Source organism: Neomonachus schauinslandi, chromosome 9 (assembly GCF_002201575.2).
Source record: "Neomonachus schauinslandi chromosome 9, ASM220157v2, whole genome shotgun sequence".
Lineage (NCBI taxonomy): Eukaryota > Metazoa > Chordata > Mammalia > Carnivora > Phocidae > Neomonachus > Neomonachus schauinslandi.
Genome location: NC_058411.1, coordinates 101476594 through 101501859, shown reverse-complemented (window position 1 = coordinate 101501859; position 25266 = coordinate 101476594). Strand labels below are relative to the sequence as shown.

General features: G+C 46.2%; 1 protein-coding gene across 2 annotated transcripts in view; it reads right to left on the bottom strand.

The window, feature by feature from the left end:
- Positions 1–25266, bottom strand: part of TLN2 (talin 2) — a 191678-nt gene that overhangs the window by 17277 nt on the left and 149135 nt on the right. For both annotated transcript variants that reach the window (XM_044917829.1, XM_021693794.1), the window contains 7 exons: positions 25049–25232; positions 21846–21971; positions 21526–21642; positions 19067–19252; positions 15161–15268; positions 3894–3999; positions 2898–3022 (listed from right to left, as the gene is read on the bottom strand). In XM_044917829.1, coding sequence (XP_044773764.1) covers positions 2898–3022; positions 3894–3999; positions 15161–15268; positions 19067–19252; positions 21526–21642; positions 21846–21971; positions 25049–25232 — 952 coding nt within the window. The remainder of the gene's footprint in view (positions 1–2897; positions 3023–3893; positions 4000–15160; positions 15269–19066; positions 19253–21525; positions 21643–21845; positions 21972–25048; positions 25233–25266) is intronic.

Below are 25266 nucleotides of genomic sequence, written 5' to 3'. Positions count from 1 at the left end.
GGTAAGGAAGGTATTTTATTTCATGCAGTTATTACCACAAAGCAGAGGGTACCCTGAGACAGGCACAAAAACCATCACTTGGGTTGATGGTTTCTTTAGAACGATTTTAGAGATAATATAATCCACGTGGCAGAGCCTTTGGCCATTGGGTGGAGTAATACTTCAGATCATCTTCAGGCACTCAAGAAATACCAAGTGCCCTTCCTCACATGAAGAGGGGAGTGCCCTAAAGTGGGCATCCCCAAGGAAGGGGCTCAAATCAACAGTTACGTCCACTTCGACTTTCACTTCGACCTCGGCTTTGTGTACAGACCCACACTGTCAATACAAAGGCTGGACGATCCTAGGGCAGGGCAGGGAGTGCCCACTGGCTCATCTCAGCAGCCACCGCTCATTTTTTAAGTGCTGTTATTTTTAAAACAGTTTTATAAAATATTAAAACACAGGCCCTCCCCTAATTTCACGGTCACCCTTGTACATCCCCTACCTGTCTCCTTCATATTCAAGTGTTGTTTACAGAGTTGTAATCATAACGAGCACATAATTCTGCATCCTGTGTGTTTTTCTTTTTTTACTTTACATTTATGCCATGAGCATCTTCTTCATACTACACAGTCCTATCAACCATTCTTTTCAATAGCCGCATACTTTTCTTCAAGGAGACACTCAGGTCATATCTAACTTCTTCCTACAAGTAAGGCTACTAGGAATAGCCTTCCCTGACACACAGAGCTTTCTTTCTCTCTGGATTTCCTCCTCAGCACAGATTCCCAGAAGAGGCATTAATAGCTCAAACGGTACAGGCAAACCCAAAACCCCTTCTGGGGGGCTGCACCAGCCTCTGACACTGGCTAGACCCAAAGGACTGGGATGAACGGACCCTGCCACCCAGAGCCCACATACGCTGCTTCCAGCTCCATCAAGCCGGCTGACTCTGGCAAGGTATTGTGCCCTTGATTTTGCATGGATGGAGCAGGGATGGGAATACAGGTTGCTCTGTGGACCTGTTGTAAGGGCCAGATGAGTTCATCCATGCCAAGCCCCTAGAAGGCTGCCTGGCCCCTGCTTGGTACTCAATCAACGTGAGCCTTTTGTTTTCTTTTTGCTATGGCCATCAGCTCATGGATCTATGGAATAATTTTTATTGCAGGCATTCTCCGAGGAGGTAGTAGATAAAAGTCCCTGAAGCATAGTTTCAGTGACGGTGATACAGTTACTGCCTATTAAGTTAGGCACTGTGTTCTTAAATTATCTCATTTAATTGCTGTAACAACAATCCTCTGGGGCAGGGCCTCTAATGACTTGTATTTTCAGCTTAAGAATTCTAAGGTGAATAAGTGGCTAGACAGAGGGCAACTAGGATTCAGAGACAGAACTCTGAGGGATCCTGCAAAAGGACAAAGAGAGAGGGATTGAAACAGGAGCTCTTAGGACCTGGTGAAGTGCTAATGTTACAGGAGCACCAGGCTAATTCTCGAGAAGGGTGCCAATTGACATGACTTCAGCATTAGCAGACGAAAGCTTTCCAGGGGAGGTTGGTTGTGTGAAATCAGATGAGGAAGAGGAAAAACCAACTATGCAAAAAGCCTCTAAATCTTAGTCAATGGTTGTTTGCTTCTTAGCTCAAAGTAATTTTCCATTTGCAATTAACTTGATTTATAAAGCAGAAATAAAGACATACAGAAAATGGGAGTCGCCCCTACACACGCACTCCGTTCTTAAGCTTGTTGAGAACAACTTGGACAATCTCAGACCACTTAAGACCCTCAGCTTAGAGGCTAGTGGAGAGAACCCTGGTAAACCCCCAAATCAGAAGCCATAACTCTTAAATTACATCTTGATGAGAAATTTAAAGACTGCCTTCACTGAGTCTAGAGCGACTATTAGGAGACTGGCTCGAAGAATTTCATGGTTTTAAGAAGCCTCCCAAGCTTCATCCATTTACTACCTGCTCATGTCTAGTTTCCATACAACATGATCCCAGGCTCTGCTTTTGAGAGGTGTGGTGTATTCTAGTGCTCAGACTCCATCCTTTGGTCTTATAAAAAAGGTAGAATTTTAGGCATATCTAATCTGAGGGATCCAACTTTTTTGAGGGCAAAAACCAGGTTTTACTTCCTAATGTATTTGGGTTCTTGGAAGGGAAGTGAGGCCATAGGTACCTGCAGTGACCTCCTCTAGTTTGGCCATCTTTGGACTGAAGATAGCCATGGGGCTGGAGGAGGGACAGGTAAGAGCTTAACAGGGTTGGGCTTTGCGCCTGGACAGCACTAGCTTCCCGTCCTTTTATGTAATAATTGTCCTCTCTACTGCCCAATCTTAAAATATTTCTTTAAATGGCTGTTTCTAATATCTACTCATGATCTTAGGTTTTAAACATTTATCTAGATGACAAACACAGATGGAGGAAACATACCAGCCCACCACAGCCTCCAGCATATATTGAGAAAGTCTGTCACTGGATCCATTTTTGAGGTCCACATTGTCCTCTCTATTGATTTTAAGAAAAGGAGAGACCCAGCATTGCTATTTGCATTACATTATGGAAACCAGATAATTGGAGGGTGACGATATCACATTCAGGGACAGGGATTTTCCATAATAAGTATCCAACACCTGCTTTATAGAGAACAGAACTAAACTCAGATTGTAAATGCCCGGGTTCTTCCTCTGGATACCCAAAGGTATTTTTCTGGGTGGTTAACCTGAAGGATCCACCCGTGGGTTTTTTTCCATACCCTGTGAAAAGGGGCCGGGCTGGGAGAACAAGTTTGCCGCTTTTGAGTCTAACCACAGGGAAGGAGATAAAGCTTCCTGTGGCACACCGAGCTCCATTTCACAGCCATCCACAGGAAGACCCAGTGACATGAGACAAGCAGCCACACACGGACACTCACTTTTGGTTTTGCTCTTGGCTTCAGTTGCTCTAACTTCTTGGCGGCAGCCTCAATGGACGCTGCGGCCCCCAGTAATTCTGTTTCTGCAATGACGGTTGGGTCTTCTGGATCCACCCACTCTGTTCCTAAAATCAGTCCAAAGAGGGTCATTCTTGGTAGCTGTGACTGCAGGGCACTGGCTTCGTTATGAACAGTATCTGGAGTGACATGCAGGGAAGCTCCAGAAGCCTACTAGCTGCATGGTGCTAAGGGATCTTCTCTCTAGCTCTCACAGAGATCAGCTGGGTGCAGGGGAGCTCCTGTCTGCTCCTGTTTTTCTAAGTCAGTTATGTACACAGCCCTAGCACAGGAGTGGTCATCAATGATAGCTTCAAAAATCAGGATCTCATGGTCCAAGGCCAGCTTGAGCCTTACTCTAACTTCTCACTTAAACCTCATGAACGCAAGTAACTATTTTCAAGAGACTTGAGACTCTGCTGACCACACAGATTTGCCATTCTCTTCTCTTGGGACTCCTGGAGAACAGCCATTCACCTCAACTCAAACGAAGGGAAACTGAATTTCTCTGGTGAGGTGACTGCTTCTAATGTTACCGTGAAGGGGTGTGCAAACAATGTACCCAGAGGGCACCATTTCCTAAACATGAAGTGTGTTATCTGAATGAGGATAAATATTCTGATGAAGGAAACTGCAGATAAAAACAAATGGCGACACCCTTCAGAGAAGTGAGCAGTTCCAGATGGACTATACCATTTAAGAAGAAGTACTTAATGCAAAGATTGGAAAAAAGCCTTGCTTTGGGAGGATATTACTTTGAAAATCTAACTCTATTCCCATTTGCTTAAAAAAAAAAAAAAAAAAGTACCTCACTGTATTCCTTTGGACTGCATTTGCCAAGAAAGGGCCTGGGTTGGCTGTGCAGTATGAGTACAGTTCACTGTACTGAGACTGTACTCAGTTCGCTGTACTTGCTCCACATGAGAGAATGCAGCCTACCTTTCATGGCTTCCGCGGCCTGGATGAGCTCAGTCACGGCGCTAGCGACACGCTTGGAGAAAGCAGCCAGCTGGTGCTTGAGTTCCGGGCTTGGTTTCTGAAGAATCTACGGATGAAGACAAACGCATATGAAAGATGGTAGCCATTGTGACAGAAAGCACACTCTTACTGGTGGACACAGAGTCGGACATCCTGGTTTTAAGTTGCAACTCTGTCGCCAAGTGACTTCGGAACTTGGGGGAAAACACGTAAGGCTCACTGGCCTTCGGTTTCCTCACGTGAGAAATGAAAAGTTGGGAACCAGGAGTTTCTTTAAGGTCCCTTCTGACACATTTCCCTAAGATCATAAGTGAGATGAGGTCCTTACTCGTCCTTTATTTGCACTTTCATTTGTACACAAAACATATGTACACAAAAATTACCCACAGTGTAAGAACAATCCGAGTGAACATGAAAGCCTGAGGTTACAAGTAGCTGGTACTTGTGACAAAACAAATGTGGGACCAGAAAAAATAGGTGACTCCAGTTGGACCTTAGAGACAAAGTCCCCAAGAGAGCAACTGCCAACTGATCAGAGGGCTGTTCCTGAAGGAACAATCCATCTCTAGGGTTTTAACTGCAAGCTCTCCTGGGAGAGGTCCTGAGGATTTTCCTTCTTTCAAACTAGTTCAAAGGTTTTTTTAAACTTCTTCTTTGCTTTTTGTTTTCTTATGGTATTAAAAAAAGATACTGGATATCCAATGCCCACTCCAATTTATAGGATATCCTGTGAGGATTTCTTCTCGAATCACTCAAGAATGGAACTAAGAAATGGGATGAGACCTTCACCACAAATTTATATTCTGACTGAAACCATCTTGCTCCTTCCTAATTTTGAAAGTCTTCCAACATTCTTTTTCTTGTATCTCTTTGCCATGTTTCACAGTGGTAACCTTCAGATTTAGAAATGCTAAAACATTCAGGAAGAAAGTGCAATTGCTGTCTCTCTATGGACAATTTTGAAGCCTCTGAGCCAGGGACAGAGCCTGGGCCTTGAAACTGGACAAACCTGTGATCACACCTGGCTTCACTTGCTCCTGGTTTATGACATCAGGCAGATTACTGAACCCCTCAGAACCTGTTTTCTCATCTGTAAAACTGGGGTAATGCCTATCCCTCAGGATCGGCATAAAGATCAAATGGAATAACACATGAGAAGCATCCTGCACGATGCCTGGAATACAACAGGCGTTCACTAAATGTTATTCCCTTCTTGGTGTCCCATACCCTTTCTCACTAGGCCAGGTAGCATACTGGAGTATGGAAAAAGGAGTCTGGAAAAGATGTCTTTTGGACCCCAGAGCTAAAAGAGAACTCTAAGAAAAGGTTGGTAAAAAAACCTCTGGGGTTGGGGTAGTTTATGGGATTATATTTGTGCCAGCCCCAGGCACACCAGTGCATAGAAGACATTATATTAAATGCTTGAACTGATTAGTCAAAGATTTTTGAGCATCGCTTTACATGCATCTATCCCCATTCTCCTTCCTCTTGGAATCTTTTACATTTATATTTGCTACTGCTCTATGGATTCGGCTGCTCTGCTCTTATTTTGTCACCCTTGAACTTACACATATCACTATGCAGATATTAAGAACTCAATATAAAGGTGCCTGGCTGTCTCGGTTGGTGGAGCATGCAACTCTTGATTTCAGGGTTGTGGGTTCAAGCCCCGCGTTGGGTGTAGAGATTACTTAAAGGTAAAATCTTTAGGGAAAAAAAAGCACTCAGTACAAACCTTAAGAATGAGTGAACAAATGAATGGATGAGTAAAAACAGAACAACATACTATTGGGATAAGTCCTAATATGAAGATTTCATGGATCAATTCCAAAACAACAATAGAACCATGGAGAGGTGCAGGGAAGGGGTTAGGTGTCTTTTATTTTCTCATACAGCCAGAGGGGGTTTAGTTAAGTGTAGGTTCTAGAGTCAAACTATGTTTGAAACCCTGGTCTAGTTACTTACCTTCTTTCTAAGCCTCAGTTTAAGTAAATTGCCTATTAAATAGGCATAGTAACAGTCCTTTTGTTAGAGAGTGGTGGTAAGATTGTATAAATTCATATGTAATTTAATATATAACTCATCAGGGCTATATTGATAGAATTGGACTGATGTAGAGCCTGGGCATCAGGATTTTTAAAAGTTCCCCAGGTGATTCTCATATACAGTTGTGAACCTATATATGAGTTGTGAACCACTGCTCTAGACTCAAATGGTGGCATTTGGCACCACTTAATTGTAAAAGGCTTGTACTATTTTTTTTTTCTGAAACAATGCATGCTCTAAGGCCACCAAGTGAATAATGGTTACGGCTCATGGTTTGAAAAGCTAAGTGGTCCATAAGCCTTGTTCTTTGGTTAGTTGGTTTATCCACAGTGGTCAAGACAACAAGAATAAGCCGCGTATTAAAGGTATGATGGGGAGACTCACAGTAAATGATGCACTGAATGTTTTCCCCTTAAGATCAAGAATATGGTAAGGATGTTTGGTCTCACATCCCTATCAGTATTGTACTAAAACTCCTGGACAGTGCAATAGGGCAAGAAAAAAATAAATAGCAAACAAACTGAAAAGAAGAAGTAAAAAAATCTTTGTTCGTAAGTAAAATGAATGTCCATGCAGAAAATCTTGAGGCATCTGTAAAAAAAAAAAAAAAAAGTTTCTAGAACTAATAAGTGAGTATAGCAAGGTTACAGGCTATAAGGTCAATATACAAACATCAACTATATTTTTATATATAACAATAAAAATTGGGAATTTTAAAAAAGCAGTGTCATTTATAACAGCATAAAAATTATGAAATACCTAGTGTTAAATGTGACAACAGATTTGAATGCTAAAAACTATAAACACTGTTGAAATTATTAAAGAAGACCTAAATAAATGGAGAGATACACCATGTTCATGGATTAGAAGACTCTTCAGATGTCAATTATCCTAAATCTCCCCTACACTACCAGTGAAAATTCCAATAAGCTTTTTTTTAAGAGATTGAAAAGATGATACTAAAATATATATGAAATGCAAAGCACATAGAATACCTAAGACTACTTTGAAAAAGAACAAAGTTAAAAGTCTTAAACTAATTGATTTTAAGACTCTATATGAGTTGTAGTGGTAATCAAAATATGATATTGGTACACAGACGTATAGATCAATGGAGCAGAAAAGAGTCCAGAACTAGATTCACACATATGGTCAACTGATTTTCATTAAAGGTGGTAAGATGTCTTTAATTCAATGGGGACAGAATAATTTTTTTTCAACAAATGGTGATGGAACGATTGGATAGCCATATGTAAGAATATGAACCTTGACCCTTTCCCCACACCATATGCATAAATTAACTAGAAGTGGAGTATAAACCCAAATATAAGAATTAAAACTGTACAGAAGAAAACATAGGAAAATCTTAATGATCTTGGATTTTGTAAGGATTCTCAGAGGACAAAAATATAAATTATGCTTAAAAACTTCAAAAACCATGAACTTGGAAGTTTATGCTTTAGAACTTTAAAAACATTATGCTAAGTTAAAGAACCAGTCACAAAAGACCACATACTATGTGATTCGATTTATATGAAAAGTCCAGAATAGGCAAATCTACAGAGGCAGAAAAGAGATTAGTGTTTGTGTAGGGCTTGGAGTGGGGGTAAGGGCAATGGAATGACCACTTAAGGGTATGAGATTTTTGGGGTGATGAAATGTTCTAATATATTGTGATAGGTGCATAACTCTGTAAATACAGTAAAAACCAATTAATTTAATGCCTTAAGCGGGCATATTCTGTCATACGCCAGTTACAGCTCAATAAAGCTGTTATAAAGAGAATCAATCTGGCATGCAAATGAAAGAACAACAGGAAGCTGGTGAAGGGTAGCAGAGTGTGCCACCCCAAAATATACCTCTTTGGTATAAGGATTATTTTGAACTAATTTTTTGAGAAAGAGCAGATACAGGAGAAGCTCTGAAAACAGAGTATAAATTACTCTTCTGAAAGGGAAATTTACATTTATAAAGCAAATCTTCATTTGTTAAGGGTGTCTCCCTCTCCCTGCTTGAAGAGAAGGTTGATTCTCTATCACAAGAGAATTTATCAGTAGAGAAGGCACCGACTTAAAGCTGCATAACCACCTTACCCTACTTTATTGAGCTTTTCTTGGTAACCAACTCCCAACACTAGTTCCCCCAGCCAGTTACACACTTTTTTTTTTCTTGAGCTAAAGATGGTATTTAAGCTTGTGGCTCAGGCCACCTATACAGTTACTCATCTTTTCCCCCGGATATCTGCCATGTATCCAAGTTAATAAATTTGTTTTTCTCTTGTTAATCTGCCTTACTACCATAGGCAAGAACTCAGAAGGGTTGGGAGAAAATTATTTTTCCTCCCCTCATACTGGGATATAACCCTACAAATAATGTGATAACCTGTGCAAACAGAAACATTCAATTCATGTTATATGTTTATTTGAGATATAAGATGTATTTTGGTTTTCCTTTTCTGTTTTTTCAAGTCCTATCTGTTCTTTTTGTTTCAACTCTCTGCAGCACTGTTTTCTAAGAACACACATTTGCCTCCCTCTCCAGACATTGTCATGAAAATGACATGGCAAACCACACCCTAAGAGAAACTATTTAAAACAACAACAACAACAAACCAAAAACCTAGGGGCACCTGGGGGGCTCAGTCAGTTAAGTGTCTGACTCTTGATTTTGGCTCAGGTCATGATGTCAGGGTCATGGGATCAAGTCCCATATCAGGTTCCATGCTGAGCGTGAAGCCTGCTTGAGATTCTCTCTCTCTCCTTTCCCCTACCCTGCTTGCACGTGCATGCTTTCTCTCAAAAAAACAAAAAACAAAAAAACACTAACAACTTGTATCTAGAAAATAAAAAGTTATACAAGTTCCATAATTGGACAAATAAAAAATAGGCAAAAGATCTAACAGGCACTTCATAAAAAAAGACAGAGAAGGTAAACAGGTGCATAAAAAAGATACTCAACATTGTAAATTAAAACTACAGTGAGATGCCACAACACACCCACTGGGATGGCTAAAATTAAAAAGATGGACCATTTCACGTGTTGACAAGGGTGTGGAGCAATTGGAACTCTAACACACTGCTGGAGGAAATGTAAAATAGTACAACGACTCTAAAAAAGTTTCCTAAATGGGGCGCCTGGGTGGCTCAGTCGGTTAAGCGTTTGTCTTTGGCTCAGGTCATGATCCCAGGGTCCTGGGATGGAGCCCCATGTCGGGCTCCCTGCTCAGTGGAGAGTCAGCTTGTCCCTCTTCCTCTGCTGCTCCCCCTGCTTGTGTTCTCTCTCTGTCAAATAAATAAATAAAATCTTAAAAAAAAAGTTTCCTAAAAACATAAAAAAAATGCATACCCTATTTTATAAATATTCCACATCTAGGTATTTGTCCAAGAGAAATGAACACATATAGGTTCAAAGACTTGCATAGAGAATGATCTTGGCAGCTTTATTTGCAATAATCAAAAGTCTGGAAACAACCTAAATGTCCATCATTAGGTGAAGAATTAAGTATGGCATATCTATCTGATGGAATATTACTTAGCAATAAAATGCGACAAATTACTGATACATCTAACAACACGGATGGAACTGAAAATGTTGATGCTGAGTGACAGAAGCCAGACAAAAAGGAGTCCATGCTATACATTCCATTTATATAAAAGTCTAGAAAATGTATCCAAATGTTTAGTAACAAAAAGATCAGCAGGTGCCTAGAAATTCTGAGGAGTAATGCACACCTTTGTTATTTTGATTGTGGTGATGCTTTCCCAGATGTATTCAGAGATCAATATTCAAACTGCACACTTTAAATATCTGTTAATTGTGTGTTAGTTATGCTTCAATAAAGCTGGAAAAAAGTTAGGGGTGTGGTGGGTAAATTCACTTACATCATCAAAGTGGAGTGATTAAAGACTTCTGTCTTTGAAGGAGAGATGGAGGGAGGGAGGGAGAGAGAGAGGGAGGGAGGGAGAGAGAGAGAGAGAGAGAGAGAGAGAGAGAGAACCACTCCTGCATGTACTCAGGCTCTGAGAAAGGAACAAGCCCTATGGTAAAGTATCGGATTCAGATAAGGCAGGAGGAAAGGAGTTCTATTTTTATTCTGCCATTAAGTCAACATGATTCCTAATAGCAGACAAGAGACAGAACCAAATTAAAGCTCTGCTAGTGGAAACGAGGGTAATTTTAAGCCTGTCAAAGATCTCACATTGTGGTTGAGCAGCAATATTGAACTGTGATTACTGCAGAGGCCATGTGGCTGCCCCTTGCCCAGCAAAATCCTCTAGGACAAACCAGCAAATGGCAAACTCGGGAGGCCAACACTGCTCAAGTGGGCATGTCTGAAGCTTCAGAAAGCAGCTCCCTGGGCAGCAGGGACAGGGCTCTGCCTAAATTGGATCCCATTATTTGTTGATGGCTAACTGGATTCTCCAAAGGAAAGGATTACCCAAGCAGGGGTTGTTGATTTGGTCTCTCAATCCTAAAGGATCCAGCTGGGCAATGGGGTCTGGGGACCCTCTTAACAGCTTAAGGAACTTTTGTGTACATGCACTGCTGTTTCTTTGATGATGGTAGTAGGAGGCAGGAAATGGACTTTCAGCTCCATTGGGTCTAAGGAGGCTAAAATTATGATAGCTATTGTGCCTAGAGAAAAAAAGGAGAATGGGATTGATAACTGATACAAAATTATTGATATATCTAAATTTTTTAAAAATAAGGATCTGAACCAAATAGGACAAAACATTAACAAAATTAATTAATTAACGATGGTGGGCATACGGATATTGATACGGTTTTCTATATTTTTAAGCCTTTTCTAAAGTAAAAACTGAAATATACAAATCAGCCAAAAAAGTTAAGAATCTTTGGCTCTAAGATATTTAACCTGAACAAAGCGAAAGCATCATAATTTCCCCCACATTTTGATGTGCCTAAATTTAAGAAAAGCAGCTCACTAAAGAAGATCCCTGAACCTCCTGGTACTGCCTGAAAGTGACCTCAATTTATTTCTGTAAAGTTGCTGGACACCGTCTCCAAGCCTTAGTTTCTACCTTTTCTCTTTCTCCTTTTGTAAGAATCGGACAATGATCTAGCCTTTCTTCAGCTTCCAGGAATCTTACTAGTTCTCTTTGATCAATTAAAACAAGAGGTCACCTTTACAAGAGATCCAAGAGGACTATCCTAAGATATCGCGTTACACTTTCGATTTAGGTTGCCTTTCTTTGTAGAATGGAGATGCTGTAGCCATCCCATTACGCATGGTCCTCCCACGAAGATGAGAGAATGAAGAGGCGAACAGGATGGGGCGTGCATGTGTGTGTGTGTGTGTGTGTGTGTGTGTGTGTGTGTGAAAATCACTAGTTTAACCGCTTCTTTATTCATCACCCTCAAATAGTTCATCTCAGTATCTGAAATGAACGTGAGTTTCCCTGTTTGTGCGTCTCCGTTTTCCCTATTTCTTGCTGGGTTCTCCACCAGCGCTGGCCTCTGCAGTCTTGTGGCTCCTGGGCATACAATCTTCCTTACTCTTGGCCTCATGTTAGCCCAGATTTCTTCCCAGTCTGCCTGGGAGGAAGAATTAGGGCTAACAATGTGAGACATGACCTTATTCTCAGCTGCAGCCTCAAGAAAACCAAAACTGTCTACAGCGTGGGTGCAAGAATACCATCACAGGGCTTCTGCAATTTTCAGTTACGAACTTGTGTTTTTCCTATAGTTACGATAATCCCCTGGAAAGGCTTGCTTTCTTGTTGTATTTTTCTTAGAAAATAACCTCCAAAGAGTACAACTAGCTTTTTAAAAGAGACAAAAATAAGTATGTGAACAAATAAATGTATGATGTTAATTCATTCATATTTCCCTGGAAGTCAGAACCATCAGCACATGTCATCGAGGGGCAAAAACATCCTTGCAAAAGATGAGACAAATCCTGCATGTTTTGTGAAATTTTCAGTGCCATCAGCTTCTCTTTCTATTCATGATTTCATTTTGGCTCTAGCTACCTTCATACCATGTACCTCAAAACGGCTATGGGGAAACAGGACATTTCTCTTTCTACCAGGGTCACAATGATGATGACTGTATAGAAAGATGAAAAGAAACTCAGATGACAGGCTTTTAACAGACACATCCACCATCCAAGTTTACAACACATAAGGCTTAAAAGTCCTGTTTCTCTAATAAATACAAGGAAAAATACATAACAGAAAACCAATCAACTAATATGAGCAGCCACCAGGGAAGAACATCTGCTATAAAGTGCAACTGCTCTTGGCAGGCCCAGAAAAAGAAGGGAGTGGTTGCTCCTCGTCTTGCCAACCTCTGGCCCCCGCAGTTAAACCTCCCCAATCACGTGCGATGTGGAGCTTCCATGCAGCGAGTGTCCTTTTTTCTGTTGGAGAAAAACCTGATGATGATCCTTAGGGCTGATGCCTGACATAGTAATTAAGTGGCCATAAAGCTGGGGTCTCTGAATGTGTGGACTGGGAACGGCTCCTACATCTTCCCTAATGTTCATGGAGGCACTGGATCCCTTGGCCTCTTCTTGGGCAAAGAGGCCAACCACGTACCCACTCCTCCTGGAGCCCTGTCTTTTCCTCGCCCAAACAAGGTGCGCATGGAGAGGAGAGGTCAGGGGAGAGGAAGTGCTTTGGTGGATGTGGCACCTGGTTCCCAGATAGCGGCAAAGGGTCTAAAGTTGGCTTGAGGTCGTGGAGAGGACCCCGTGAAGATTCCACTTTTCTTCCCCGCTGGGGAAACTTCTCAAACACTGGCCTCTGACCCTCCTCATGAGGGCAGAACTCCTCTCCCAGATAGAAGTTTTCTTGTTGCTGGAGAGTGAAATGAGAGATGTTCACTCCACTGAACACCCTAACGGCTGTTGCCTCCTTTTCATCCAGGTTTGTGGGTTTGCCAGATACACAGCTGGAGGTGGCCCCCTCTGCGGAGACAACTCCTGTTAAATGGCTCAAGAGCCAACGTGGACAGCGCCATCCTGAGGGCTGCATGGGCAGGGCCCGGACCTACAGGCGCCAGGTAAGTTAGCAACCCTGCACAGATCCAGACACAGGAGCTGGAAGAAATACTGTTCACCCCAGAAATGGAGCTGGGGGAAAGGGGTAAAATGAGGACTCCTCATTTGAATGAATAAGAAAATCCCAGTATCACTTCCCTTCCAACAAACGAATAAGAAAAAGGGGCGAGAGACAGAAAGCAAGAAGGGAAATGTGCATCGTGTGGGCAGATTTCAATGAAGTGTGTGCAGCAAATTGAGTGCAGCCACAGAGCCTGGGGCTCCCGACACCCTCACTGATTCCTTACACTGTTTAACATCTGAGGAAACTCAAGTCCGGATCAGACAGGGGTCACGTGGCTACTTATGTGGCAGAGTTGGGATCTGGACACAAAGCTTCTAAACCTAAGCCTACCACTGTTTCTGCTGTAATTTCTAATTTTCAGATAGAACAAGGTTCTAAGTGACTAAGACTACTGTCCCACCAAGAAAGAAAAAACACCTTTTGGAGGCGTTGTTGGCTTCATTTTCCTGCTAAGCATGCTCACAGACTGAACACTTGAACTATGTTCTAACACAGAAAGTGGGTTTGGCTGGAGAGGCTCATGCCCGTGAACGCTGACCAGCTAAGATGTTCTTTTCCAGGTTCTCATGCAATACACTGCTTTCTGTTCACAAGAGTTCAGGCTTGGGAACTCAGTGTTAGTAACCACAGACTGCCTCCTCTCACAGAAGATACACTTTCACATGGACCATGCTTAACCTGGGTGAAGAATAAAAGTACTGCTCCCTAGGAGACCTAAAATGCTTCATATCAGAAGGTAATTTAATTAAAAAAATTTTTATTTAAATTCAATTTAGTTAACATATAGTGTCTTATTAGTTTAAGGGGAAAAATTTAGTGATTCATCAGTTGCATACAACACCCAGGGCTCATCACATCAAGTGCCCTCCTTAAAGTCCATCACCCAGTTACCCCATCCCCCCATCCACCTCCTCTCCAGCAACCCTCAGGTTGTTCCCTATAGTTAAGAGTCTTTCATGGTTTGCCTCCCTCTCTGTTTTTGTCCTATTTTATTTTTCCTTCCCTTCAAAGGTAATTTAATTTTAAGGTGGCAGTGAAATGCTAGAATGAACACAGGGCTGGAGATAGTAAGAATTGGGATTTGGTCCCAGGTCTGTCCTAGTAGCTGGGTGACCTCCACCAAGGGGTCACACTTCTCTGGATCCTTCCTTTGCCCTGGTAGCCTCACGTGGTAGTGCAAGGACAAAATGAAAAACTTCAGTGCCCCACAGATGAAAGGCTTACGGTTCTCTGTGGCCTGTTGAATTTTTTTTTTTTTTTTAAATAGGTTTGGGAAGAACAAACAGTGATGGAATGTGGGACATCATCAATTCTCTTCTGGGGTTGTCTCTGACTCCTGGACAGATTCTCTTAGGGCCTGCCCCAGACCTCCCATGTTCTAAATGTAGTTTCCGGGACTCGACAGAGCTAGACATACAGCAGATATATTTTTCGGATGTGCATGTTTTGGCCCTTAGGACTGCAGGGAGCCAAGCCACCCTAAGAACTGGGATTGTCAGTGCAAGCCTGAGGCTCCTGGGTGGACAGTGCCCGTAGCCATGACCACTCACCCCCCACTGGCATCCTCCCAATCAGCCCTCCTTCCCAGCTCCATGTGGGCATTTCCAGACATCAGAGGAAGGGAAGCATTCTTAGTGTGGCCTAAGGTATTCATTCAAGGACTGGAGGAAGTCACAAGAGGCTGGTAGGTCACCTGCAGCACTGGTGATGTTTTTCCTTATCATGGAGCCCGGTGTGGCTCCTTCTGGAGCCTTCCCTGTCCTCGGAGGATGGACTGGGCTCTTCCTAACAGGACCTGCCAACACTGTTTCTTTGGTGGCTTTGCCTGTCCCACCCTCTTGCATGCTATTCTTGCCTCTTTGGTGTAAAGAGAGAGCTTGGCTCTCCTGGATGCTAACTACAACTTCTTCTAGACCCTTCTTTTATCTCAGTGTGCTGGAGTAGTGCGATGCTGGACACTTTCCAGCTCAGTCCAGCCCCAGACTCATAAGGGGAGCCTGCACAGTGCTCTATGAGGTATTTTCCCGAGGAAAGCATGGGCTGCATCTGGCTTAGCTCTTCCCCAGCCCTGGCCCGGCCGATGCCCCTCCTCACCACTAAGACGTGCTCGAGAAGGTCCAGGTAGCCGAGGGTGCACTCTGTCCCATACCGCAAGGCTCTGGTGCGCACCTCCTCGCTGACATCGGGGTGGAAGGATGCTTGCTGGAGAGAGAAAGGAACATTGACATCTTAAGACAGGAAGAGCCAGTTGGTGAATGGGCCAAGGGGTGAGGGGGGTCAACTGCCCAGTAGCACAGAGCAGCCCTGCACCCATAGGTAGGAGACCTCGATTCTGGAATTCCCTCTGCCTCGCCCTCAGAAACCTTTCCTGACTCCCTGGATAGAGAAGGTGGCCCTCCTCCATGTTCTCCTCCACAGTAAGTTCTCAGACAATGGTTTGTGTCTTGCCTTTTTTAGTGGCCTGGAGCCAGACAAAAGCATAGGAATCAGGTCCCCTTTTCTTCCTTTCTCCCTGCCCCCTTTTACTGAAATGTAAGAAATTCCACATGCACTAAAAAGTTCAGGAAAGATTCATGATTAAGGCTCACAGCAGGAGATCTACTGTTCCGGGGTCTGCCTGCCTTTCTCCAGCAGCCTAAGGGGTCCCAAAGCCCCTTTCTGTCCACAGGCTGATCACACTCAGGTCCTCACTCTGTGGCCTGCCCTGCCCTCGCAGTGTCTCCCACCCGGGGCCCTCTGGCTCCTGGGAAACTTTAGACAGTAAGCTCCCCCACTGCCCTCAGAGGGGCCAGAACTAACTCACCTCACATTATACATGGTGAGATAACCAAACAAGGTCATATGGTTAATACAGCATCCTGTGGTTTTTTTTGCACTTGTGACCTGTCAGTTTCATTCATTCCTGATATATCGGATGGCACACCCATTCACAGGGTTACCAGATTAATTACAGTTAACCCAGTTACATCTAAATTTTTAATAAACAATACAAAATTTTTAATATAAGTTTGAGAAACCCTATTTTTTATTTGCTAAATCGGGCAACCCTTCCCAGCCTTTCTTCGGAAAGAAATTGGAGCTTACCAGAACATATAAAAGAGAAAACTGCAAATAAATCACAAATCAGCACACATATGAATCACACATTAGGGTAAAAAGTCAAAGTGGAGGGGATTAGTGACTAGCCTTCCTGTCTGTTCCACTCAAGAGGATTGGGGAGTGCTGGTGGGAACCCCTGTGGGCTCGCCCCTCACCTGCTCCCCCAACACATCCCAGAAGGGGTGGGGATCATCTGAGTGGCCATCATCCATCCTTTCTGAGCTCAGTGTTGCCCATCTGAGGACTGATGGGCACGCCTATAACCACGACCGTGTTTTACTCGTTCTTGCTCCCCTTTGTCTCCAAGTTTGAGGACGGAGCCCATGTCTGGGGGAAGACACAGGCTATGATGCTACCAAATGTCACTTCTAGTGGGCAGCATGGAAGACCCCCATTTAGACTTGTGTGGGGACTGAGGGTGGGCGCTCTTGCCCACCGCTGGAGGCTTTAACTTCACAGAACTCTGGCAGAGCCATCTGGCAAGAATCAAAATGTCCTACCATCTGACTAATTCTACTCCTGGGAGTCCTGCCTAAGGAAATTATCCAAAGCACAGAAAAAACAGGTATGCCCAAAGATGTTCATGGCAGTAAAGTTTAAAGTACAGATAAAAAATGCAGACAACCTAAATATCTGATAATAGGGTAAGATTATACTCATTCACAGAGTATTAGTGGTCATTAAGGACTCTGTTATAATAACTCATCCCAACATAGAAACAGCCATATGACATCAGTTGTAACAGTTGATTGTATTGTATCTAATGCAGACATACATAGGCACACAAAAGTAAGACCAAGAAACAGGAGAATGAATTTAGGGTGTAGGGAAGCCCTTTCTCCACCTGAGGAATTAGTGCAATCCTCTCTTTCTGAGAAAATGAGCCAGTAGGTAACTTACTGCACTTTCAGTTTTGGCCTAGCCACCCTGCTCAGCCCCAAAGGCAGTGCTCCAACAGGGCAACTTGGCCCTCTGCCTGGATCTAAGGGTTTCTTTTCGATCCACCACTCAGTACCCTTGGTTTTCTATATATTCCTTTCTGGCAAGCCGCCTCATTTCTTTCTGCAAAAGGAAGGGGACTGAAGGAAATGCCAATGTCAGTAAGTCGGCTGAGTAAGTCCTATCCTAACAGCAGTCTCAGGGCTCAGCACTGACTCTTGTCATCCAAGTCTGGCTTTGAGGTATGAAGCTCTGGCTGTTATTTTGTCCTGCCAAGTCAGGATGGCCTGATCTGGGGGCAGGACAAGAGAGAGGAGCAGACGCTGGGCAAATGGCGCCTGTACCTGGATCCTTGCCCTCCTCCCCTGAGAATGGGGCTATGTGCATTACAAACAGACTTGAAAATCTGAGCTACCTTCCAGTCTCACCTTAATCCGTTTAATTTCCCCTTTTCATTTCATGTCTGTAACATGGAGACAAAGCACCAGTCACTCATCAACCTCAGTGTCCTTAAGCATTAATGGCTGGGAGGCCATGGGCAGCAGAAACAGACGGGCCATGGAACCAGAGGACCTGGTTTCAATTCTAGTTCTGAGAGTAAAGAGCTGTGTGACCATGGTCATGCCACGTAATCTCGCCAAGCCTGTTTCATCATCCATCAAATTGGGATCACTCTCCTTGCCCTTCCCATCCAGGATCAAAAGACAGAATCTGCAGGAGAGCCTTCCACAACGGTGAGGCGCCCTGCATGCACACCATGGTGGCATTCAGGCCTATCCTGCTAGGTAAGTATTATTCTCTGACGGAGGCGGTAACCCTTCTGGGAGTTGTCACTTCTGAGAGGGCGGATCCCAACTGCAATCCTAATTGCAAATACCCGTGGCCTCAGGAGGGTCTAAACTCCCTGGCCCAGCACATGTGGCCCCCCATGAAAGCGTCCCTCCCACCTTGCCACCCTCTTCCCCTTTCCCCAGCCCCCCCACGCTCTGCCCTCACACGCCCATCCCTTCAGGCCAGCTGCCGCACCCTCCCACTACCCAGTTACCTCGAACCCATCCTACTTGCCCTGAGGATCCCCTGAGAGGCCATCAGTTGGACCTTGCACGAGCTCTCCCACACAACTGACTTCACCACTAAGAATGGCCCCGTCTCCTCAGACCCCAGCTGCTTCTGTAACTTCTGTGACTTATCCCCACCTGCTCACCATGGTCGGGGGTTATCAATCCATCACTGAGCGGAAGCCAGAGTCCCTGGGACATGGCTGTCCCCAGAAGGGTGAAGGTCTGGGGTGGGGTGCTCAGTGGGGGTGGGGGGCTCTTACAGCTCACTTTCCTTAGCGATAAAGAAATAAAGCTTCTAAAACTCAGGTCCCACCAGCTCCCTCACCAAGGTTGGGCTCAGGACAGCCACCCCGCTTGTCTAGCCAAGGATCAGAGGAGTTTCTGCAAAACATCTAGGCACAGAGAGGAAAAAGGCAGTTTCCCAAGGTTCTGTTTTGTTCCTCCGACTCATGTCCTCAACCAGTTACAGCAGCACCCCTCCTAGCACAGAATGCTGACCTACGGAGGCAGGAAAGGGGTCGGGCAGAAGTGGGATGCAATTTTTGTTCAGAGGGCCAGGAACAAAATGCCACAGGCCCTCTGCCTCTGTTGGAGTGGCCTCCCCTACGCCCTTGCTAAGAAGGAATCTGCCTACTCAGGAAGAGGAAACATGGGAGGGATAGTCAGCAGACCAGCACCACCCCCTCTCAAACCTAAAACTATCCTCGAGAGTCACCCCCCCGCCCCCGCCCCTGCTGGGCAGATGTGTGCACACCTCCAGCACGCATCTACTTGCCGAGCGTAAGGTACCGAGCTGCTCCCTTCTGCATGTGGCCGGCCCCTCCCTTTCTCCAGGCTAACCCAAAAACTCAGTCACGACCGAGCATTACCGATCCGCCCAAAACAACGCCAAGGCCCTTACCTTACAAGCCGTCAGCATATCGGACACGGCTTTCCGGCTCAGGTTGGCGGTGGCGATCACGTCCTCCTGTCTGCAAGAGTTCCCTGCGGCCACGGCTTTGGCTGTCGCCATGGTGATGCCTTTCGTCATTCTTATCGATTCTTCAGGTGATGAGGTCTTTTCAGGTACCTCTTTGGACTGGAACACCTGGAAGTTAAGAAATACAACAGGTGAAAACAACAACAACAACCAAAAAAAGGCAGGACAAAAATAATTTATTCTTTTCCGATTGGGCTACCGCTCACTGTCTGAGAACGGTGCCAGCCACAGGAAGAAACCGTCAAATGGCAGGAAATTAGAAATTTAATTTGAGTAATATTATTCTTGCTTTCAAGAATCTAGCACAGATCAGCCTTGCACACCTGTACTCAAGGACTCATGGTCACAAGACGATGAGGGTGAGGGAGACACGGCTACAGCATTAACGCGTTCGTCTGCACAGAGAGACGCCGGGTACTTGTAAACTCTCCTGGGGCAGGTGGTGGTGTGGCTTCCCCATTCTTGACCCTCCCCACCAGTGCTGCAGCAGCTCCCAGAAACTCCGCAGTTCTGATGCCAGTTCCTGCACAGGATGGACCCTGGATACATCCCTGTGGACTCACCTCTCTCTCTTTAAGAGGGTGTGGGGCTGAGGGAAATGGAGCGTTCGGTTTCTTCTATTCTTAGTCTGTCTTACAAATATAACTACATAATTGTGTGGAGGCGTTCATGTCGAATGCACCACAGTGACACTGTGAATTATTTAAAACTACACACACACACACACACACACACACACACACACACACACACACCCCTCTAGAGAAGCTGAAATAATTTAACCATGGTAAGTGAATATCCCACTTTAAAATTCCACTTGTCAATCAAGGCAGCCATTTCTGCTTCAAGCCCATCTGTCTTGTCTCTCTAACACGAGTGACTGGTGCCAGGGCTGTATGTTCAATGTGCAGCTGTCCCCCCACAAGGAGGACTCCTGGACCAGTTGGGGGCCACTCTGTCTTCAGCCCTAGGCAACCACCTTTCAGTCAGGTAGTTTCTCCTGGGGCAAAGGGGAGAGCCCAAGCCAGCATCCCTGCCATGGGTTAAGCAGCATCAAACATGACCACCCCCCTAGAAATGGGCAGCTACAGGTAAGCTGAATGCTTAGTGGAATGGATGCCACGTGTATGGAGCCCTTCACAATAATGTGGCCCATGTGGCCCATGTTCCTTTGGAAACTTCCTATGTCCACAGAAACACACAACCCGAGTCAATGCCAGACCACACTGGTACACGGAGGTTGACCATGTGTAACTTTCCAGGAGAGCTCTGAATTTCCAATCTCCTCTACTGCCACCACTAGCCCCACCCACACCTCCCAGAATGTGGGGCCAGACTTTCGATAGGAAACATCTAGCCAATGTAGGCAGGTAAGCGTCAGGCAGCAGGGCTTAAAGACACGGCCTACAACTTTTAGTTTCTTCTTTGTGTGAGAACCAAGTATAACGCCGACCAAGACTGGTTTCATTAAAAACAGGACAAGAGAACCCAAGGCTCCATCACCAAACCCCAAAAGAACTGCTGGTTTCTATTGCTGATCCACAGGGGCTTTCAGCCTTCCTAGGTGACCCTCTATAGATGCAGAATAACTGGCAGCAAAGGCAGGACCCCCACTCCCCGCCCCGAAAGAGAACTTGAATCTATGATCAGACCTCCTCCGAGAAAGAAATCTTCGTTTGAAACTACTCATTTTCAGCATATTTTTATTTCTAGGGATTAGGATGAGTCAATCCATAACCATCATGGGATCAAAAGAACAGGGACAGTATCCAGATCACAGGCACCAGGACACCCTCACTCGACGACGCTGGAACAAGGCAAGACAGAACACATGGGCAATCTCTCTGAGATCACAAGGATCGCCAACAGAAGGATGCTGAATTTTAAAGGGAAGTGTCTCAGGTAAAGGCATCCAGGTTTCTCTGCTAGGGAACCTCAAACACCAGAATCTGTACGTGTGCAGCGATGTGAGCTGTTGCTGACAACAATGGGAATCAGGAGGTGCTGTGTGTCGCTCTGTGCTGCAGACACACCATTTAAGTTCAAGGTGAGAGCAAACAGCCACACAGAGTTTTCCCTTAGCCAGGAATCTTCTGTAATGCTTTTGTTTCATGCTCCGATCTTAGTGGAATTAAACCTGAATAGTCCTACATGATACATTTTAATTAATTTCTTAATTCCAAATCAATTGTAGCCAAACTCTGATACGGTCAGTTATGCACGGGGCCTCAAGGATACAAAGTTACCAGCAGGTAGGTGAGCAGGCTGCCCTAGCTCAGGCACTCTAGGTAAAACCTCTTTCTGCTGCAGATCTCAGAGAAGTGTTTTGGGGTCAGCTCTTGCACAGGGGTGCCCGAAGGAGGTGACTGCTGGCTCCTTACCGTGAGCTCCTGTTTCATGTACTCAATTGTGGCCTCAAGCGCCCGTGTGCCCCGGGTGGCCTCGTCCTCCACCGCCTTTACAGTCTTGAGGAGGGAGGTGACATTGGTCACCATCACCTGCACAGGAAGGAGAGGCCGAGAGAAAGTGAGGAGCACACTGAGGTCCACTTCCCGCTCCTTTTAGTTCCAGATCTGATGCCATGAGCAAAACCACTGCGAAGTGAGGAAGGAGCTCAGATGCATATGCTCCCATTATTCTTGTTTCTCTCACTATACAACTCTCCCTCCACACCTGCCCCTGACTTGGGGCCCCACTCTACCTTGGCAGCCCCCTTGAGCTGGTACATGGAGGGGTCATCAGCAGGCTTGCTGGCAGCTCCCTTGGTGGCGCCGATCAGATCTGAAAGAGCCTTGGCCACGTCTTTGATGGCATTGATCAACACCACCTGAAAGAAAGCAGAGAGCCCAGGTGAGTAGCCCCAGCAGTCACCTGCTGGTCTCACCAAGAGCACACAGCCTGGGGGCCAGGTGCGGGCATCTGGGAGGCAGGTCTCTATCTCGGCAGCTCTCAAGCCTGCAGCAAGGCAGATTCTCCAGGAGCCACCCCTGAAGATGCTGATGCAGGAGTCTCCCCAACGGACACTGACGCTGAGCCAGAATACACAACCCATGTATGCTCAGCATGTTCAAACACCTCCTGGCTGGCAGCTCTGATGACAAGTCACCGAGGAAAGGATGCAGGCAGCAAAGCAGACCTCTGAGAGCCAACACCACTCACAGGCACCCTGAACTGGTAACCAAAACCATGGAGAACCAAATGCTAGCCTTACACCCTGGCCTGCAAGACTTCTGCAGCAGCCCGCCGGCATCTCCAGCTTTGGTTCCTAGGATTCTGTGACCTCCTTAACATGCGACAGGCAGATGGGTCTGTCTTTCTTCCCCAAGGCAAATCCCACTCATTCCTACTTCAGGGCCTCTGCTCTTGTTCCTCTCTCTGCCTGGAACCTGGCTCTTCTCATCAGTCAGGTCTCAACTCACATGTCAGGCCCTCAGAGACCTTTCCCGACCACCCCCAACCTGAAATTCCATCAGCGTGTCCTGTTTTCTTTATAGCACTTATGTATGTGGAACTACGGTCTTCTTCCCCGAAGTGGAGGTAAGCTCGAGGACAGCCAGCCTGCACTTCTGCCTGTTGTGTTTTGCACTCAGAACAGGGTCTGGCACGTCACGGGCTCTCAGGAAATACTCACGGAATGACCGAATGGTCAGGTACACACCCTAATAACACTGGAAAGAATACGGTATCTCCATTCTTATCATTGAGCAGAGACCACAGGCCATCTTTACAGGTGCTGGACCTGGGGTCTGAAGCCCCAGCCATACTTCAGAATGACATGACAAGACCTGCCTTACATTTAAGTCTTAACTCCTACTTTGGTAACAGCGACAGTTTCCCTTTACTGAGCGCAGTGTTCCAGGTGCTGAGCCACGCATGCCACAATGACCTTGCTTCATCCTCGCCACTGCCATTCCAAGTGGTAACTATGATGCTCCCGTCCACACCCCCAGGGCCTGGGATTCACACGCTAGTCAGCATGATCCCAAGGGTCATGGTCTTAACCTTCACACTCGCTTATGCTCTAGGGCTCTGGCTCCTCACGTACAAATGGCATTAGCAGCACCAGCCCTGTCTCACTGCAGGGCTGCGACGGTGACCGCATAACGTACGTGAAAACCCATCAGAAACTCGTGTCCCTGATGGCTAAGAGCACAGTGACACTTCGCCTCTGCTCCTCCCACCCTCTCCAGCTCTGTCCTGTGCCTTCTCACCCCCAGGGTGCAGGGAACCTCTGAAACCACGGGGCAGGTCAGGGCGTGACGGGGCTCTTGAGGAAGGGCCAACGGGTAAGGACCTCACACTGCCTGCTTCCGGCCATGACAGCAGCGAGTGGAGAGCAAGGGACAGCAAGCAGAGGTTGCTGCCAACACCCAGCGTGCACGGTCCCGTCCCTGGTCACTAGGAACTGGCTGGCGAGTAGGCACATTTTTGTGAGGGGTATTTTCCACTAGAAGTCTCACTAGAAGCTCTAGTGGACATCTAGACCATTTGGGCGTCGAGACTCTAAACAATTTGATACACTTCTCTGTGTTCAAAGATTTAAACCCTCCTCGGCCTGTTCACTTTTCCTCAAGTGGCGCCAGGCTCAGAGAGAGTGGATTCCAACCCCACTGAGCGCTTTCAAGCTTTGCCTTCCTCCATGGGGGTAAGAACAATACCACAGGCAGGGATTTGTGTGAATGCTTCGAATTCCAGAGGGCAGCCAATCTGAGCTTGGATGTTATCAGAGAGAAATCGGGCAGGAGGAGTAAAATGGCCACACGTGGAACGTTTCCTCACGGAGCTCTGCTCCACTGGAGGATGTCGGGCAGAGGAGGGTCATGGCCACACGGGAGCAAAGCTGGTGGCCTTGTGTGAACCACAACAGTAACTGTCGTCAGCCTGGGCACTGGATGGTAGGCAGCTTCCTATCCAGTTTCGCCCCCATGGGCCAGAGACGAGTTAATGGAGTGTGGTTTAAGCAGTAAAAACTGAGGTGTGTGCCATCTGACGGTGCTGGGATAGACAGAGCAGATGGGTTTTAGGTTCTGCCCTTGGGAATGAGGACAGTCTGCTACTGGTGGCCCTGGCTGGCTCTATGTTCAGTAACAGCTGAGTACATATTTGTGGAACAACCACTGTGCTGTGCTGGGTGCTTAGCTTCCAAAGATCAATAAACTGTGGGTGCTGTCCCTGAGGAGCTGGGGGTCCAGGCTGAGGATGAAGGAGCAGGCAGGTAACATCAGTGACATGGTTAAATCCAAAGCAGAGTTATAGGAGCACAGAGCCCTACCCTAGCCCCAGCTCCTCTCTCCCCTCCCCCTCTCAAGTGCTGTCTATACACACTGGCTTCCTCTCTTTACCCTCACCCGGCCACTCCCCACCAAGAGCCCCTTGAAACTCAGCTGTGTCTCTGGTGGGTTGAAACACCCCCCCACTCTTAACATCAGGAGCCCTGGCTTTCCTCCTACCCGTTGCTGTTGCTTCTCCATCTCCCTAGGCATCTCTTTCTCCTTACTGTGGTCTTAAACAGTGGCTTCCTCAGCTCTGCCTTGAACCCTCCTTTTCCTCTCGCCCCATGCTCTCTCTCTCCTGTGGTTGCAGTCACCGTCTGTACGGCCACAACCCCTGAATCCATACCCCCATACCCGTGCAGGCTTATGCCCCCTCTCTAGTTCTACCTGTGTTCTCTCCAGCACTGAATTCACCTGAATTCACCTCCCGGCCAAGCCCGCTCTCCCTCCAGGGAGCCACCGTCCACTCGCTGATCTCACCTGTGACGTAAAGTCCCTCCTGGCCCGCTCCCTCGCTCTTACTGTGCTCAACTGTTCACCAGTCATCTCTACCCCCAGAGCCGCCACCACCATCTGCGCCACTCTCCCGCCAGACCCCAAACTGCGGATGCACCCCCACCCCCACCGGTACCTGTGTCTCGGGGTCATCAGAGCCCAGGCTGGCGGCCCCCAGCTTGACCACCTCAGCAAGCTGTGTGATGGTGGCCGCTGACGACTGCGCTGCCTGGGCCAGCTTGTCTGGCGTGGACGCAGCCCCCGACACCAGCAGCTTCGTGTCTTCCACCAAGGCCTTGGCTGTCTTCAGAATGTTCTCCCTGAGAAAGCGGGGAGAGGGACAAAGGGCAGAGC